Genomic DNA, 20,033 nt, shown 5'->3' with positions numbered 1-20,033 from the left:
TAAGGCTTCCGGTCAACAGTAGGCTATTAGCAGTTAAGTGTTTGGGAAGTCAAAAGTCATACACGGATTTCAAACAACACAAGTGGTTGATGCCCCTAACTCCTGCCCTGTTCAAGGAAGGGTCAGCTGTAATTTCAAATCAGTTTTAATCTAGATTGTTTTACCATTTTAAAAGTAGCTATTAAATTTTAAAGAGCAAAACACAGCTGACTCACTATAGCAAACACTGCTATAACTTTTGTCAACTAGTATATGGTAATATGACTCCTGCATTACTTTCACCTTAGTGTCACCACCTCTGGGTCTGGCTCCCACTGACGAGACCTCGATAAAGGTCGAAATTGGTCTGGGTAGTGACCCTTCCCTTAATACATAGCAATATACATGGAGATGTGCTTTGCATTATAGGATACTAAGGCAAGTGATAGAACTTATCCCACCTTTACCATGAGTTGCCCTAGTCATGAAAATACTTCAGCTATCTTTGTTTGCTTACGCTTGGATAAAATATTAAACCAAATATATAACTGCTATAACAAATGACTGAAAAATTCTGACCAGAAATCCAGTGGTACACTACTATACATCATATCAAACTGTTCGTTTTCTGCATGAGTTTGCTTTTAAAGCTGACTCATTATAACAGTCTAACATTAGTAGGTATAAAAATTTAACTGTGTTAAGTCGTTGGTAACATTTACAAGAAAACTGTAAATGAAAAATGCTTGAAAATAAAGTGTTTATTCTTTGGCTTTTTTTTTTTTTTTTAAAGTAACATCAGTATTTAAAAAAAAATACTTTGTATGTTATTTTATCATTTTCCTAATTTGATATTAAAATTCATAATTATTCATATGTAATCTGTTTTTTGAAGTATGCCTATATTTCTTTCCTGTTATTTCAGATTAACCCTTAGATTCTGAAAGTTAATCTTCAAAGTATGTTCTATTTGCATATTTGTTCATGCCATTTGATATTGATAGTTCATATTTTGTTAGATTGTATTATCGTCATTTGTCTTTCAGGAAAGTTGTAGAAATAGTTGTATATACAAGGGTGTACTGAAAAGTTGTGATAATCACTATGAAGGAATTGACATGTGATGTCTTATATATCCTAAAAGAACAAGTTATTACAATTTGATGAAACATGGGGGTTGAAGGGTTTTAAGATATGGTTATATCAGTTGCTTTAATATTTTTGTTCTCTGTGTTTATCAGAACATTTCAGCCCCCCCCTTCTACTAGTAGTCAGTACAGCAAGGTGTTACACTATTGCAACTTTTTATGTGAATCTCAGCCATGAAGAGCTATTAGCCTATAGTACCCAATCCATTGTACTGATACTGAAGGTGTTGAAAACCCTGCTTAGAGACTTAGTACTTTTTACGAACCACTTCAGGCCTAGTAAGAGGTTGACAGTCTTCTTGCATTCGGCAGTGAAATTCACCTCCCACCATCCAAAGCCATTCACAAAATATCAGTGTCCATGGTAAAATTCCAATGCATAGCCAGTTAGTTGGGGCGCAGATATTTTTAACACTCAGCCAACATGACTGGCAGCTAGTAATAGTTGAACAGGTGACTAGTTTTCTTTCATTCTCCCCCCCCCCCCCCCTTCTCTCTAAAATATGCACTTAACTACTGACTTTCTCCTTTCTTAGAAGAAAATTTAGATTGCTCTTCAGCTTTGATAAATTATTTTCATGTTCATTCATCTTTGATATAGCTGAACGAATCACTCTTGTGTGCTCATTGTACCATTTTTGTTGCATTTATGCAATTTTTTTATAAAACTTTATTATAATTAATAGCTTTCATGGAACATGTGCACTAGACATATTAAAGCAAGTTTCACAGCTTATACATGTAACAAAATTATATAGAATTTATTCAAAAACTAATGTTACATCCAACATTACATAGACATTGTCAGACAAATAGATTGTTAACTACATTCAAAAGATGAATCAAAATTATGAGTCATAAATCATGTTTAGATTAGCTCATATCTCAGTTGCAGTTGAAGTATATGATATTACATTATTAAAGTTCAAAGGAACATTTGCAGTTGCATAGATTTAAAAAAATATTTAAAATAATTTTAAAAAAATGATGAACAATTAATAGTGATAACTATTCAAAACTTGGATATTGGCATACAGTCTGATCAGTTCAGGTTCTGACAATTTCTTAGTGTTTCACATGTTTCAAGGAAAAGACAATACAATTTGAACTTTTATGGAGTAAAGAAGTTTTGTTTGGTTTCAAAGAACTCTGTGCTTAGTGTCAATAGCATGAGAAGCAAGGCCTGATTTGTCTGATGCCAAAAATGTAATATAGTCTTGATGTTCTTTGATTTGAAATTATTGAAATTCTAATCAAGGCAGAATGGCCAGTCTGTCCAAAATAGGGAAAAATGACATGAGCAGAGTACTTGATAGACATCTGTTAAGGAAAGAGATGGTAAAGTATCCTTTGTTAATGGTAGGAAGGAAAATGGTTTCTGAGCTGGTTTGAAGGAAGCATATAGCTTCAATTTATGAAGAAGCCTTGCTATTTGTTCCAAGATTCCTTTAATATCTAATCTAATCTAATCCTGTGATCTCCTCTTTAAGAGGGTTGTAGCTGATGAACAGTCCGCTTCCATGCCTCTCTACCTTTTGCTCCTGTAAGATTCTTGCCCGTTCAATCTTTGATGTTGTCTTTCCATTGCAGTCGGGGACTTCCTCTTCCCTCCACCATCCCCTGCAATACTATTCTGGGAAGCTCTCCAGAAGAACCTCTCATCAAATGTTTTCTGCAAATGCTATTTTCTTTTTTGGATACCAGTCATATAGTCTCTTTTCATTTTGAATATTTTAAAAACCTCTTCATTGCTCACTCTTTCAGTCCAGCTGATAAGATCCATTTTTCTCAAGCACCACATTTCAAATGCATTCAATCGGTCACTCATCTCCTTATTGTGATCGTCCAGGACTCGCATCCTTATGTCCCCACGCTCCAGATCATTGTCTTGAGGATTTTTACTTTTAACTGTTTGTTCAGATTTTTGTTTCCTAATATGTGTATATTTGGAAAAATGCTGCTTTTGCTTTTTTATTTCTGTTCTTAATTTCATAATTAGATCTATTGTCTTCTGTTATCCAACTCCCAAGGTATTCAAAACTTTTTACATTTTCTATTCTTTGTCCATTCAAAGTGATTTCCATCCCATCATTTCCTTTTCTTAAATCTTCATCACTTTTGTCTTCTGAATGTTTATTTTCACTTGATCTCTCTCATTTCCAACCGTGTTCAGTCTGTTCAAAATTTAGTATAGGGATCCAATTACATATCAGATTGCCTTTAATTTTATTTAGTTCATCTAATAAGAGGAGATTAGAAGAACAGATTGTGTGAGCTTTGTGTACAAGATTTTTGATAATACCCATTTTTTGTGATGAATGATTGTGGGAGGTTGGCTTTCAATAAACTGAAAATTCAAAATGGCCTGTGGGATTACGAATTATTACATTATCCAAAAAAAAAAAGGTAGCTCACATTTGTTACCGTACTTGATACAGGAGTTTATTTTCTCTAGGAACTGAAAGAATTCCGACTCAGTGTGTGGGACCAGATTGCAAATATATCAACAAAATGTAACCATATACGAGGTTGAGGGAATATAGTATCTGAGTGCTCTTCTAGATGCTCCATGAAATAATCAGCTAAGGCTGGTGAGATAGTACTCTTCATGGCTATTTCTTCTGTTTGTTTGAACAGCTTATGCCAAGTAAAATAGCCTCTGTTAATCATCATCAAATTCCTGACATGTACAGGATATAATAGTACTACATGAAAAATTTACATCATTACTAACTTCCTATCTACAATTTTCCTCCAAATCAGTCTGTTACTTGTCAAGACTTCAACATTATCAGATTTTATATTTCTGTCATCTAAGGCACTTTATACCATATCAATCCACCTATATCTTGGTCTTCCTCTGGGTCATTTTCCTGCTAACCTGGCAGAAAACATTTGCTTTGCTAATCTTTCCTCGCTCATTCTGTTTAAGTGACCATACCACTTGATTAGCTCTGCTAACGCATTCCTGGATGCTGACAATGTCTAGTTCTTTCCTAATATTCTGGTTTTTAATATGATATTGCCATTGATGCCATCTGTTCACACCTCTAATCTTTCTCAAGACTCTCATATCTGCGGTCTCTAGTCTTTGGTCAGTGGTTTACTTCTCACCCAGATCTCAGATCCATAAGTTAAAACTGGTTTGAACACTGTTTTGTATACAGCTAATTTGGTGTTCTGAGTAATTTCTCTCTTATTCCATATGAATTTATTCAATTGACTTCCTACCATACCAGGTTTGTTGATTCTGTTGTCTATTTCCACATTTAATTTACCATCTTCACTAAAAATCGTGCTTAAGTAGTTGAAATGTTTTCTTGTTTCACAGGTTCTCCATTCACAACACAGTTGACATTTTCAACAATTCTACCTATTTTCATTGTCTTTGTCTTTTTATTGCTGACCTTCATACCATATCTATTACAACAGTTATTCAATTTTGTCAGGGAATCTTGCAAACTTGTAGTGGGTTTATTTAGAAGTATAACATCTTCTGCATAAAGCAAAGAGCATACATTAACATCTCCAATTCTGATATGTTTAATACTACTTTCCTTCATAATGTGATTCATATAGATAATGAATAACAGAGGGGATAATGTACATCCTTGTCTCACACCAGATTTAACATTAAACCATCTCCCTGTACTTCAATTCTAACTGCTGACTTGCAACTCAAATAAAGACTAAGTATTGCTTGATATAATGCCCCATTGACACCATATAACTGTAGCATATTGAATAGCTTCTCTGTTGGCACCTTGTCATATGCTTTTTCCAGATCTACAAAACTTAAATACGGATCTTTGTTATATTCCCATGACTTTTCAACTATATGTTGTAATAGTTTTGTATTACGACTTTCCTGAACAAATATGGTATTTGTTCAGAAGCCCTGGTCGGTTCTCCACATTCCTTTAAAGGCTCTGTGGAGGTCTCCTCTCAGTTATACAGGTTTGACCCTTAAACACCCTCTGTTAATGGTAAATTTAAATAGGTTAACAGAGTGTCTTCTGGGAAATCAGATTGTAAAAACTGAAGAGTTTCTTGTAATGGTATGTTGGTGAATAGGGAGACTTCATCAAAAGAAACTATAATCTCATTATTAGACAAATGTATTTTTTGTGAAGACTGTTTTTGATATAAGAGCTGATATTGCCAGTGAGATTCTGAAGATGAATATTTTGCAAGGTAGTAAGTTGGAGAGCCAATACAGTTCACTATTCGGCATAGTGGGTTGCCATCCTTATGCATTTTAGGAAGACCATAGAGACAAGGCAGGCGGGCATGATGAATTCCCAACTTCTCAACAGTAGTGGCATTCCACGATTGTACATTGTCTGATAATTTATTTAATATATTGATTTGACTTTTTGTTGGATCCCTGCTGATAACACTGTAGGTTGATCTATCCCTTAATAAGATATTAATTTTTGATAATATTAATATCAATTATACTCGGTGATATTTATGACAACAGTATCATTACCTTTATCAGTCTTTGTGATGACAATACTGGTGTTGTGGAATTGGGAATGAAGAACTTGTTCTTCTGAGAAGGAGGTGGTTTTGCTTTGTATGAAATTTGGGCAATCTCAAAACATAATTTATTAGCTTCATCTGTACGTAATATTTCTGATACCTTCTACATTTACCATGATTTGTAAATAAGGTATACGTTGAGGAGATGAGGGAAATTCGAGACCTTTTAGACAAAACATTTAGTTCATCATTTGTTAGTGATCTGTTGGTTAAATTTATAACTCGGCTGTTGGTGTTACTCAGTTACACGCTTCCTTCAAACCGGCTTGGAAACTATCTTCCTTCCATCAACAAAGGATACATTACCACCTCTTTACTTACCAGGTGTCTATCAAGTATATCATCTTTACTATTTTGGACAGACTGGCCATTCTGACTTGGTTAGAATTGAAGAACATCAAGACTATATTAGATTTTTGAAATCTGACAAGTCTAGATTTGCTTCTCATGCTATTGACACAAACAATTTCTTCACGCTAGCAAAGTTCAAATTCTTTCACTTGAAACGAGTGAAATGCTAAGAAATCACCTGAACCGATCAGACTGTATGCCAATACTGCCCAAAGGCAAATTACCTTGGGCAAATTACTGCCCAAGTTTTGGGCAGTAATCAATATTAATTGTTCACAATTTTATAAATTAATAAATATTTTAAATAATTTTTATTTATTCTCTTTCTCTCTCAGATCTTCTCATGTCTGAGGACTCGTGACTTTCCTGATGATGCTTCACCATTTCTTTCTCTCCTGTGCTTCTCTTATTGCTTGTTCTAGTTTTAAGTCCAGTGATTTTTGATATTTGGTCAATCCACCTGTAGGGTGGTTTACCTCTTTTTCTTTTCCCACACGGTTTACCCTGGATGATTATTTTTTCCAGGCAGTTGCCTTCCCTTCTACATATGTGTCCAAAATATTGCACTATTCTCTTGTCAGTTATGTTTGTCAGTCTTGTGTGGATATTCAGTTCTTCTAGGATACTTTTGTTTGTTCATTTTTCTGTCCAAGACACTCTTAACAATCCTCCAGCACCAGAGCTCGAACGCCTCAATTCTTCTTCTGTCATCTTTTATCATTGTCCAAGATTCAGAAGCATAGAGAAAGATTGAATAAACTAAGGTTTCTACAAGCTTAATTTTGGTCTTTTTGGAGATGTGCCTGTCTTTCCAGATCTTAGTTAAATCAGTCATCGCTTTCTTAGTAGTGCTGTTTTTCTTATCTCTTTTTTACATCTTTTTTTTTTTTTTTTTTTTTTTTTTTTTTATCACTCCAAGATATAGAAGGAATTTCTATCTCTTCTGCATTGTCCATTATTTTGGTTTTGTCTTGATTTATTCGTAAACCATGACTTAAGCTTTCCCATTCTAATTGATTTAGGATGGATTTAATTCCTGTTCATTTATTGCTATTATCACTGTGTGTGATCTGCATATTGTAGGTTAGTGATTGTTCGGCCACCTAATTTAATGCCACCATTCCACTTTTCTAGAGATCTTTTCATTATAGTTTTGCTGTAAAGGTTGATAAGTAATGGTGAGAGTATGCATCCTTGTCTTGAACCTTTTTCAAATTGGAATGCAAGGGACACTAAGTTTTCAATTCTTACTGTTGCTTGATTTTGTTGATACAAGTTCTTTATGAGGATTACTAGATGGTTTGGTATTCCTGATTCTTGCATGATATCCCATCTCATACAGTCAAAGGCCTTGGAGTAATCTATAAAGCATAGATAAAGGCCTAAGTTGAATTCCCTTGCTTTTTCAATTATTTGTCTGATGTTAGATATATGATCTCTAGTTCCTCGACCTTTTTTGAATCCTGTTTGTTCTTCTGAGATCTGATGGTCTATAAAACTTTGTAATCTTTCCTTAATAATGTGTAGTAAAATCTTGCTGGTATGTGAGATAAGGGCAATGTTGCGGTAGTTTTCACATTTGTTGTGATTGCCTTTCTTGTAGATTGGGATAATGGTGGAACTAGTCCAGTCATTTGGCCATCTTCCAGATTTTATTGCAAAAATCATGTATCCAGTTGACTGCATTCTCTCCATGGTTTTTCAGCATTTCAGCTGGTATTGAATCAAGACCTGGGGCTTTGTTATTCCTTAATTTTTTGATTGCTTGTTCTACTTCACTTTTGAGGGTCTCCGGTTCTGTTTCCATGTTTTCCATAGCTCCTTCGTCTTCTTGTTGAATAGCTGGGTCCTTGTAAAGCTCGGCGCAATATTCTTTCCATCTTCTGGTTATGTCATTAAGTTTTGGTTTGAATTTTTTGGTTATATCCTTAACCTTCTTGAATAAATCTGTTGTTTCATTAGAGTTGGAGTGTCTTTCTATTTCTTTACAGATGTTTTGGATATAGTTATTTTTATCTTTTTGACAAGATTTCTTAATAGCTTTATTCAGGTTCAGATAATTTGGGTTTTTCAAATCTGTTTTATTTATTATTATTTTTTAATTTACGTCACTTACTACAAATGTTCCTTTGAACTCTAGTATGGTCTATTTGTATTTAAATTCTATATAATTTCATTACAGGTGTAAACTGTGAAACTTATTTTAATATTAATAAAACTTCATTATAGCACAAGTTTTCATCGATGAAAAAGACGCATGCATTGTTTCTAATTCTCAGATGTCTTGAGTGTCACATTCAGTAACAACACTTTCAGCACTGACCATGAATGACCAAAACATGCCTGTCTGTGCAAACAGTAATTATCTGTAATAGTCACTGCATTCACTATTTACCCTAGGGACTGTGGTTTACTACAGAAAGTTTGGAATAGACATTTAATTATGATTTTTTTTTTTTTTTTTGCAGCATGAGAATGAAACATAATTTGGTATATTACACTTAAATATGATTGTCCTAACTGAAATCATTTCCAGCATGTTATGTAACCATTAAAAGAAAAAAAAGTAATACAAATGCATGTTTATTTTTCTATAGTTAGATACATTGCAGCACCAGATGGCTTCTAAAGGTGGTTATGAATATGCACTGCCAGTTAATGTTCAAATTCCAGTAGTAGATGTGAAAAATTAGGTAAGCATAATAAATCTTTGCACATAGTAAGTTTAATATTTTTACTGATTCCATATTTATTGGTATTCATGCATTAACTACATTATAAAAAGTGGAAATACAGTAAGAGATGTTGGGATTGCTCATCCATAATGAAGTAAAAGGCTTGGTATTTATTATTAGAGTAATAGTTAACTGTAGTCCTATATCAATTTCATATGAGCAGTCTCTTCAAAACATCACAAGATTTAATGAAACTTTTGAAGTTTCATATCTACAAGCAACTAAACATGTCAAGAGTTATAGGTTCAGAAATTATTGTTCAGAATAATTCAAATGTTTATCCAAAATTTAATACTTAGCCATGAAACTGTTTATCCAACTAATTTTATAGTGGGTTCAAGTATCATAAAGCAATTTGACAAATTCGATTTCTATCCTGCATATAAAGAAGCATTATGACATGGGTAAACAATAGATCCCACTGTTAAATCATATTTTTGTATGCAGTCATTTCATTAATGTTTAAAAATGCTTGGTTTATATAGCTAATGTTTCATTCTCGTAGATAGGCTTATACGTTGGTTATACATTTCTAAATAACTTAGGGAATTAAAACAACGTAGATCCGAATATAAATTAAATAATACTTTAATAGATATTTCCGATATTTCGGCAATGTCTCATTGCCATTTTCTAAAGGAACTTAACAAAAGGCAGGAGCACAAACATGCTCTAACAATATAGTAACTGGAAATGAAGATATGAAGCTATCTTTCTCCTAGAAGTCCTGATGGTGCCCTCTGGAGGGCTAAGTAGGCATTCTTGGCCGTTGGGCTGAAGGTCTGCTGATGTATGCCTCCCAAATTTGGGGCAGTCGCATACAACCAAATTTGTTGAGGTTTGGAGAGTTTCTTAGGGCAGAGGCTGATTCCATAAATAATCTTTCGAATTTATATTTGCTCCGGTGTATTATTTTTGCTTTCTTCCACCGTATTCTGTGGCGAGTATCCAGAGCATGGTCTGCAAGACCAGAATGGCTATATTTGTAAAACCAGATGTAGTCCTTGTGTTCAGAAATTCTGATATTTGCTGTCCTGCCTAATGTTTCATATTTAACTCAAAAACTTATATAGTTTAGCTTATGCTTTATTATTCAGAAGTTATTTACATAGTTTGACAAATAATACAGTAGTCTTATACCTGAAACATGAAAAAATGTCATAACAGAGGCTTGTGTATCACATTGTATTAATTTACTTGGATGTCTGACGAATGAGGATAGGCCTGAGACTTAACCAAACTGTATTTGCTAATTGCTGAAGCTATCAATGTATTCAACTGGGATGTCATTTAAACTAGGTTTTATTTTTGTCAGGAGGAACCAGAGTGAACAGTGAAGTAGTCTGCTAGAAACTGAAGATGCATACCTTCAGTTTATAAAATCTCAGATGAGAAGGGTGCTGGCAAGGGCACTGCAGAAATATCATTTATTTATATATATAGTAGCGAACAAATTAATCCAAACATTTTAAAGAAAAATTTTAATGTTGTAAGAAATTAAGTACAAAAATTAAACTCCAACTTTACCTAATAATTATATGTGCTCCTCTGTTCGTAATAAGTTCATTAATTCTCTTAGGCATAGACTCTACGAACGAAAAACACGTTTTTCTTATTTCTGCATCTTGAAATCATACTTTTATAATGGATTGTATTAAGTTATCCTTTGTATCACAGTTTAATTTTCTCAGTCTTTTTCACTATGACCCACAAATTTTCTCTTGGATTAATCTCAGGAAAGTTACCTGGTCATTGATTTTTGATCAATGGATGTTGTGATTTTTGAGGAAGTCTTTCACTTTTTTTGAAAAAAGTCTTTTTTGTCTCTCTAGATCTGTGAGAGTACTCTTTTCTCCAATATTTTTATGTATTGATAACTTGTCATCATACTGTCAACAGGCATAAGTGATCCTGGACCATAATGTGGAAAAAAAAAAAAAAAAAAAAACCTACATCTTTTTAGCTGGATGCTTCTTGTTGAATGTGGGGGGAAAGAAGTCTTATCAGCTGTTGATTTGTGAACATAAGATACTTGTTGCTCTCCTTGTACAAAGAAATGGCTCTCATCTGAGAATATGACCTTTTTTCCACTTCTTAGCAGTCCAATCTTTGTACACTTTTGCTCACTTGAGCTTCTTTTTCTGCATAGCCTTTGTTAACAGTTTTTTTTTGGTCTGTGGGCAGTCCTCCCTGCTTCCAACAATCTTCAACAGACTATCATGTCAGAAACATTAATCTCACTAGCTTCCAGGTCTCTATTTAAGTCTACAGTAGACAATCTTGGATTCATATTACTTTTCCAAGTAAACAATCTTGATTAAGTGTGGTTTTTCTTTTTTGCCCACATTTTCCTTTTCTGTCAGTAGAAAAAGTACCTGTCTTCCTAAACCTCTTTAAAATCTCATTAACAGTATCCAAACCAACATCACCACACTCATTGGCAATTTGTCTTTGAGTCATGGATGTGTACTGAGAAAGAGTACATATTTTGGAATGCTTTCTTGTATTCATTTTATTGCTACACAAAATGAATAAAACACTATGAATATCAGTTTACAAGTTGATATTCATTAAAAATGCACAACACTATTAATAAACATCATAGAGACCGCTAAAATATGCAGCTCAACCAAAATAGTGAACTGAAACAAAAACTTGATAATTCAGCTTGTATGTATTAATTTGTTTGCTGCTGTATAGAGCTTCAAGATTATTCTGTATACTATGAGAATCCAGCACAATGAAGTCTTCATTATTGCTAGCATCCTATCAGCAATTTTTTTCTTTCAAGCTATATCTTTAGTATTGTCAGCTTTAAAAATGCAGTTTTCTAAGACATAAGTTAAAATTGGTTTGCAGACAGTTTTGTATACTGCTATTTTAGCATTTTGCCATCTTCACTAAAGCATTACGAACTACTGAATTTCTGTGAACTAGTCAATACTAACACTGCTCCAATAAATATGTTCAAGATTCACATAAAGAGAATACACAAAGAACAATCTTGATAATCATGTTATTGATAATATCTTCAAACTATTTAGGGATACCAACACATACAGTGGATTTCAAATAGAAGTGATCACTCATTTGTATCTTAACATTTAAAATACAAATGAGGGCCATATTAAAAAGAAAAATATATACAAAACTTTTAAAAAGAAAGTCGAGCAGCTTTCAGGTGAATTGTAGACTCAAATATTATTGGATAAAAAGTCTGAAAACAAGCACCAAACTTTAGACAAAATTGACAATCTTAAGGAAGATGTTGCTTAAGTCAAAATTAGACAAATGAGACCTAACATGATGTAAAGAATGGATAACGGAAGGCTTCAAACCCAGTGTCTAAACCTTACCTTTCATGGTGCACACTGTTATTAGGTATACTCATAACTGAAAACAGTATGAGCTGACAATTTGGGATATAAGACTACATTATATTCTGTATTGGCTTAAACCCACACCAAACTGATGGTACTACATGCTGAAATGTCATGTCATACCATCTGAGACATAGCATGGATAAACATTAATTTCAAATCTGCAAAACCACACCTACTTTTCTTAAGTCTTCAGTTTATACATGCGCTACTCATTTCATTTTATATGCACTTTGTTTTTTCATCTCAAAGATAGCATTTGTGTTAGTGCATGTATGTGCTATTTCTCTGTACCAAGGTCCATGTGTAGAATCTTTTTGATCTTTTGACAGTCTCTCATTGTATCAAATTAATTGTTATCTTTGTTGTACTAATGCGTAACCATTTTGACCTTTTTTGGATTTTCTTTCTGTACAATATTACAAAAAGCAATAAGAAATTAAATTACACAAGACAGAAAGGCACATTTTTAGTTCTAGCTCCAATGATTTCCAATTTGCAAAATGCCATATATTTTTCCTAACAAACTCAATTTCTGTTGTTTCATTTCAGATTTTCCCAGTTTACATTCTCTTTGATTCTTTTTATCTCAAAAGTATCATTTGGTATAATCTCTGACTGGTATCTCATTAAGATACCAGTTAGCAACCACTTAGAATCTTTTTCTTTTTGATCATTTGACTAAAAATATCCTTCATTGTACCAAATGAATTTGGTACAGTGCCTACAGCCTGTTAGTTGGAGAGTGGATATGGCCAACTAGTACCAGTGAATCTAGTTTAGCCCCAATTTTTATCAAACCAACTTCTTATTCTCCTTCAGTCCCCACACCTCTGCTTTTTTGGAACAGTCTGTACCATCAGGGCCATACTTACTTTTCCCTAGGCGCTAGAGACTCTGGGACCCTTCTGTCATTTGTGACCCTAAGTTTTCGGAGCCCCAGGTAGAGCCTCGTGCACTTGTGCACCATACAGTTTTTCCAATGATTACAACCATCAGGTCTTTATGAAACACATCAACAAATTCCTTTCCTTTAACTACTTCCACGCATGACACTCTCAATAAGTCTTGGGACCCCTTGTGTGTGTGAGGCTGATGGTTTATTTCTAATATATATATCTGGAACTTAAAAGTGCTGTCCTGTTCTTTACTTTTCAGCTTTGTGCTAACTCTATAAGAGTTAGCACAAAGCTGAAAAGTAAAGCAATTATGGTTCAAGACAGAAGAATACTATAGAAACTTTACTTCATTGCTACATGACTGTACCATTTATCATCCTGTTTCAGATGGTACAACTTCTAGTCATTTAGAGACTCAAGTTCATTGATGGTGTGTTGCCATTTGGGATGAAAAAATAAAAAAAACAAAGTCCATCACAGCCATCCCTCCTAGATTGTACCCCCCAAAATCCATACATTAGATCTTTGTTAGCATCTGTCATTGACCACGTAGGTTCACCTTGTTACGCAGGTCACAAGTATCTCTCTAATTTACTAACATTCTTTACAGGTAAATCTGTCCTTTTTCGAACTTTTTTTTTTTCAGATTCCATCAGAAACTTTGGGAGTTTGAAAATGCTTTCAATCAGTTCCTTATCCTTGGTATTGGTCTTAGTTCAGCAAAACTCTCCTCACATTCCATTAAAGTAGCTTATTTATATATTTTCAGGATGGCCTGGCTTTCTCTTTCTTTCTGGATTCCATTCCAGGGCTGCATGACAGATTTCTTCATGATCTTTCCTAAGTGTATATCCAATCCATCTAAATTTTTGTTTTCTGATTTCAAGGTTGAATTTTTGTTCAACCTTGTTCTTTTCCAGGGGTCTTCATTAGTAATAATTTATGAACTTTTTTTTTATTCCTGCATTAAATATTTTTTTTTTTTTTTTTTTAACTGTGTTAATATTTTTCATACTCTACTGAGTTTAACATATGCACTCTTTCATCATCAAATTCCTGACATTTACCCTCAAGGGGTGTACAGGGTGTACTACATGAAAAATTTACATCATTACTAACTTCCTACCTACAATTTTCTGCCAAATCAGTCTGTTACCTGTCAAAGCTACAACATTGTCAGATCTTATATTTATATATCTATCTTCTAAGGCACTTTTTAGCGTATCAATCCACCTATATCTTGGTCTTCTTCTGGGTCTTTTCCCTGCCAACCTGGTAGAGAACACTTGTTTGGCTAATCTTTCCTCGCCCATTCTGTTTAAATGACCATACCACCTGAGATTAGCTCTGCTAACACATTCATGGATGCTGACAATGTCAAGTTCTTTTCTAATATCCTCTTTTTTAATACGATATTGCCATTGATGCCATCTGTTCACGCGCCCAAGTTCTTTTCTAATATCCTCATTTTTAATACAATATTGCCATTGATGCTATCTGTTCACGCCCCTAAATCTATCTCAGGACTCTAGTCATTAGTCAAGTGTTTTACTTCTGACTCAGATCCATAAGTTAAAATTGGTTTGAACACTGTCTTGTATACAGCTAATTTATTGTTTTGACTAATTTCTCTCTTATTCCATATAAATTTATTCAGTTGACTTCCTACCATACCAGCTTTGTTGATTCTGTTGTCTATTTCCATATTTAATTTACCATCTTCACTAAAAATCGTGCCTAAATAGTTGAAATGTTTTACTTGTTCTATAGGTTCTCCATTCACAATGCAGCTAATATTTTCAATGCTTCTGCCTATTTTCATTATCTTTGTCTTGTTATTGCTGACCACCATATCTGTCACAACAGTTATTCAATTTAGTCAGGGAATCTTGCAGATTTGTAGCAGATTTATTTAGAAGTATAACATCATCTGCATAAAGCAAGGAGCTGACATTAACATCTTCAATTTTGATATCAGGTTTAATACCACTTTCCTTCATAATGTAATCCATATAGATAATGAATAACAGAGGTGATAATGTACATCCTTGTCTGACACCAGATTTAACATTAAACTATATCCCTGTACTTCAATTCTACCAGCTAACTTACAACTCAAATGAAGACTAAGTATTGCTTGATAAAATGATCTACTGATACCATACAACTGTAGCGTTTTGAATAGCTTCTCTCTTGGCACCTTGTCATGTGTTTTTTTCCAGATCTACAAAACTTAAATACGGATCTTTGTTATATTTCCATAACTTTTCAACTATTTGTAGTAAAGTGAATATCTGATCCTGACGGCCTCTATTTGGCCTGAATCCAGCTTGTTCCTCACCAAGCTTCTCTTCCACAGTCCTTTTCAACCATTTCTCAAGAATAAGAATACTGGCATAAATATTACCAGGAACACTCAGTAAAGAAATACCTCAGTAATTTAATTCTCACAATCAGTTTTCCCTTTTTATATATGGGTACTATGAGAGCTCTACTCCAATCATCTGGAATTCGTCCTTCTCTCCAGATCCTCTGAACTATGCAGTGTAGCCACTGTAAAACTTTTATACTTCTATGCTTGAGCATTTCTGGTCTAATATCATCAACTCCAGCTGCCTATCCACATTTTAGACTTTTGATTGCTTTTTCTACTTCAAGCATGGATATGTATTCCTGATTGCATGCCTGGTCAGTGTTTTTTTTTATCACTGTGCTGTCATCACTGCTAGTTTTATTTAGCAATTTTTCGAAGTAATTACTCCATACTTCAAGGATATCTTTTTCTCCCGTTTTCATATCACCTTTATCATCTCTAATTCCTTTTACAGCACTCTTTCCTCCATTTCTGAGCTTCTTCAACAACCTCCAGAATATCTTGCCACCTTCTTGGTATTTATTTTCTATGTTCTTACCAAAGTCTTCCCATGACTTTTATTTAGCTAGTTTTACTCAGTGTTTAACTTTCTTACATTGCTCTCTGTATTCTCTAAGAGCACAAGCTGACTTATTTGCCAGGAACTTTTGATATGCTTTCTTCTTTAACTTCCTGTGTCCACCAGAGACTTCTGATTTTTCTATCCTTGCAGACAACCTCACCACATTCTTCTCTGGCAGAATCAATCAATGTTTTCTTCAGAGTTTGCCACTGAACCTCTAAGGTTTGATTCCCGTTTGCAAACTCTTTCATTTTTTCTTGGATAATGTTTGTATATTTTAGTCTGCAGTTCACATTTGAGAGCTGCTCAACTTTTATTCATTTTAAAACTTTCTTACATGTTCTTCTTTTCAATATGAAATTCAATTTTATCCTGCTTGAGACTAAATGGTGATCACTTTCATTTTCAAATCCTCTGTACACCCTGATGTCCTGCACCAGGGAGAAAACATCACTATCAATAATAACATAGTCGATGAGACTTTTCTTATTCCTTTCCTCTTCTCTCCATGTGAATTTGTGAACCTTTTTATGTTGGAACATGGTGTTAGTGATAATCAGTCCATGTCCTGAGCAGAAATCCAACAAGTATTTGCCATTATTATTAGCTTTGCTCTTTTCTCCAAATTTTCCAAAATATTTTTGTATGTCTGACAATCATTTCCTGCTCTGTTATTTAGATCCCCAACAGGGACCAGTTTTTCATTGTGTCAGTTGCTTTTTCTAAAGCACCGAAAAATTTCTCCATGTCTGCATTAATAGAACCTTCTTTGGGACCATAGGCACAAATAAATCTCATTGTCCAGTTCCCCATTCTGATATTTGTCCACATCACTCGACTTGAAATTGCCTGCCATTCAAGAAGATTAGCCTTATATTTAGTGTTGAATACTATGGCTACTCTTTCTTTTCCTTGATTGTCATTGCCTGAATATAACATTTTGTATTTATTGCTCAGAAAGAGCTCACCAGTTTTTGTCTTTTTTGTTTCAGTCACCCCTATTATGTCGATCTGGTACTTATCTAATTCCTCAGCTAGCTCCATTTCTTTTCCATTCAGGCTTCTTATGTTGATAGTACCGATATTCAATTCTGGTGATACTGAATTGGAGTATGTTTTAGGATTTGTTCCAGTAGCTGACTTTTCGCTGTTCACCCTGGTTCCCTGGCAAAAACAACTGGGGGGGGGGGCTTGTTTAACCGGGCGACACCCCAGCTGGCATGAAATTCTATCATGGTGTATCATCATTTAATATTGTGGTCTAAGCCAATAGGAATACAATTTGGTCGGCTAAATCTCAAATTGAAAGCCTATCCTTGTTCGTTCAGTATCCATAGATACCTAACGGGGTGCACCACGAAAGTGAGGATTGGACATTAGTCAGAAGCCCTGGTTGGTTCTCCACATTCCTTTAAAGGCTATGTGGAGGTCTCCTCTCAGTTATACAGCTCTGACCCTTAAGCACCCCTATGCACTTTTTGGATTTTTGAATCCTTATGTGAACATGTCTACTTGCTCCTCCATCTGCAGATAAAATACTGCTGAGATATGTACAACTTGAAACAGTTTTGGTTTTTCCATTTTCAGTTGTACTTTGTGTCTTATTGTTCACATTGATTCGTATTTCTTCTATTGTATTTGTACTTATTTTCCAACCAACTTTCAGCGATTCTTCTTGTAATGTGGTTAGTTTATTTTGGATATCCTCATGTCTGTGAGCAATTAGACATACATCTGCATAGTCTAGATCACCCAAAGTTTTAATGATTTCCATAATATTCCTTTTGGCATGTTTCATTACTATCTGTTCTAGTACACGATCTAGCACTAGCATAAATAATAAGGGAGAAAGCAGACATTCTTGCTGCACTCCAGATTCAGTTGTGACAAATATCCATCTTGCAGCACCTGGCATTGGAATTTGTTATATCCTTCCTGTATAAGATTAAAAATAATACATATATAAAACAATCTTAAATTTATCTTCTATGGCATTCCTATTTGACCTAAAATGAGACTGCTCTCTTCTCATGCCCTCATTTAAAATATTAAAGATTCGTGAGTGGGGTGCTTAAGGGTCAAAGCTGTATAACTGAAAGGAGACTTCCACATTGCCTTTAAAGGAATGCAGAGAACCGACCATTGCTTCTGACCTAATGTCCACGAGAAGGTGAGGTTCAGTATCCGGGTAGATACACTGTTGGGTAACTACCTGGATACTGAACAAACGAGGATGGGCTGGCGATTTGGGATTTAGCCGACCAAACTGTATACTTATTGGTTAAACTAAAATAAAAAAATGATGTACAACATGACAAAATTTTATGCCAGCTGGGGCGTCGCCCAGTTAAACAAGGCTCCCGTTGTTTTCGTCAGGGAACCGGGGTGAACAGCGTACTCTCTCTTGGCTTAAACCACAAATAAAATAATGGTACAACATGCAGAATTTCATGTCTGATGAGGCATCACCCAGTTAAACAAGACCCCCCCCCCCCTGTTGTTTTTGCCTGGGAACCAAAGCAAACAGCGAAAAGTCAGCTACTGGAACAAATCTGAAAACACACCCCAACTCAACATCACCAGAGTTAAAGATCGGTACTATCAACATAAGAAGCCTGAATGGAAAAGAAATGGAGCTAGCTGAGGAATTAGATAAGTACCAGATCGACATAATAGGGGTGACTGAAACAAAAAAAGACAAAAACTGGTGATCTTTCTGAGCAATAAATACAAAATGTTATATTCAGGAAATGACAATCAAGGAAAAGGAGTAGCCATAATATTCAACACAAAATACGAGGCTAATCTTCTTGAATGGCGTGCTGTCCCAAGTGGAGTGATGTGGGAAAATATGAGAATGGGGAACTGGACAATGAGACTTATTTGTGCCTATGGTCCCACAGAAGGGTCTATTAATGTAGATATGGAGAAATTTTTTGATGCTTTTAGAAAAAGCAACTGACATAATGAAAAAGGAAAAGTTGGTCCTTTGTGGGGATCTGAATAGCAGAGTAGGAAATGATTGTCAGACATACAAAAATATTTTGGGAAAATTTGGAGAAAAGAGCAAATCTAATAATAATGGCAAATACCTGCTGGATTTCTGCTCAGGATATGAACTGGTTATTACTAACACCATGTTCTAACATAAAAATGTGCACAAATTCACATGGAGAGAAGAGGCAAGGAATAAGAAAAGTCAAGAAAAGTCTCATTGACTATGTTATTGTTGATAGTGATGTTTTCTCCCTGGTACAGGACACCTGAGTGTACAGAGGATTTGAAATTGGAAGTGATCACTATTTAGTCTTGAGCAGGATAAAATTGAATTTCATATTGAAAGAATAATATGCAAGAAAGTTTTAAAGCGAATAAAAGTTGAGCAGCTCTCAGATGTGAACTGTAGACTAAAATACACAAAGATTATTGAAGAAAAAATGTAACAGTTTGAGAACAGGAACTAAACCTTGGAGATTCAGTGGCAAACCTTGAAGAAAACCCTGATTGATTCAGCCAGAGGCATATGGTGAGGTTGTCTGCAAGGATAGAAAAATCAGGACTCCATGGTGGACACTGGAAGTTAAAGAGGCAGTGAAGGAAAAGAAGAAATATCAAAAGTTTCTGGCAAATAAGTTAGCTTTTGCTCTTAGAGAATACAGAGACAAATGTAAGAAAGCGAAACACTGTGTAAAACCAGCTAAACAAAAAGTCAAGGGAGACCTTTCGCAAGAACATAGAAAATAAATATCAAGAAAGTGTTAAGATATTCTGGAGGTTGTTGAAGAAGCCTTAAAAATGGAGGAAAGAGTGCTGTAAAAGAAGTTAGAGATGATAAAGGTGACATGAAAACAGGAGAAAAAGATATCCTTGAAGTATGGAGTAATTACTTTGAAAATCTGTTAAATGAAACAAGCAGTGATGACAGCACAGTGATAATAAAAAAACACTGACCAGGCATGCAGTCAGGAATACATATCCGTACTTGAAGTAGAAAAAGCCATCAAAGTCTTGAAATGTGGAAAGGCAGCAGGAGTAGATGATATTCGACCAGAAATGCTGA

General features: G+C 34.6%; 1 protein-coding gene across 2 annotated transcripts in view; it reads left to right on the top strand.

The window, feature by feature from the left end:
* Spec2 (CDC42 small effector protein Spec2) overlaps window positions 1-20,033 on the top strand; it is a 91,170-nt gene that overhangs the window by 55,254 nt on the left and 15,883 nt on the right. For both annotated transcript variants that reach the window (XM_090412050.1, XM_090412049.1), the window contains exon 4: window positions 8,621-8,716. In XM_090412050.1, the coding sequence (XP_090268176.1) occupies window positions 8,621-8,716 (96 nt within the window). The remainder of the gene's footprint in view (window positions 1-8,620; window positions 8,717-20,033) is intronic.

The sequence above is a fragment of the Typopeltis vanoorti genome, chromosome 22, assembly GCF_054136105.1.
Source record: "Typopeltis vanoorti isolate ZY-2024b chromosome 22, IOZ_Tvanoo_1.0, whole genome shotgun sequence".
NCBI classification, from domain to species: domain Eukaryota; kingdom Metazoa; phylum Arthropoda; class Arachnida; order Uropygi; family Thelyphonidae; genus Typopeltis; species Typopeltis vanoorti.
Note: the sequence above shows the minus strand (reverse complement) of the source record. Positions and strands in the feature narration are given on the sequence as shown.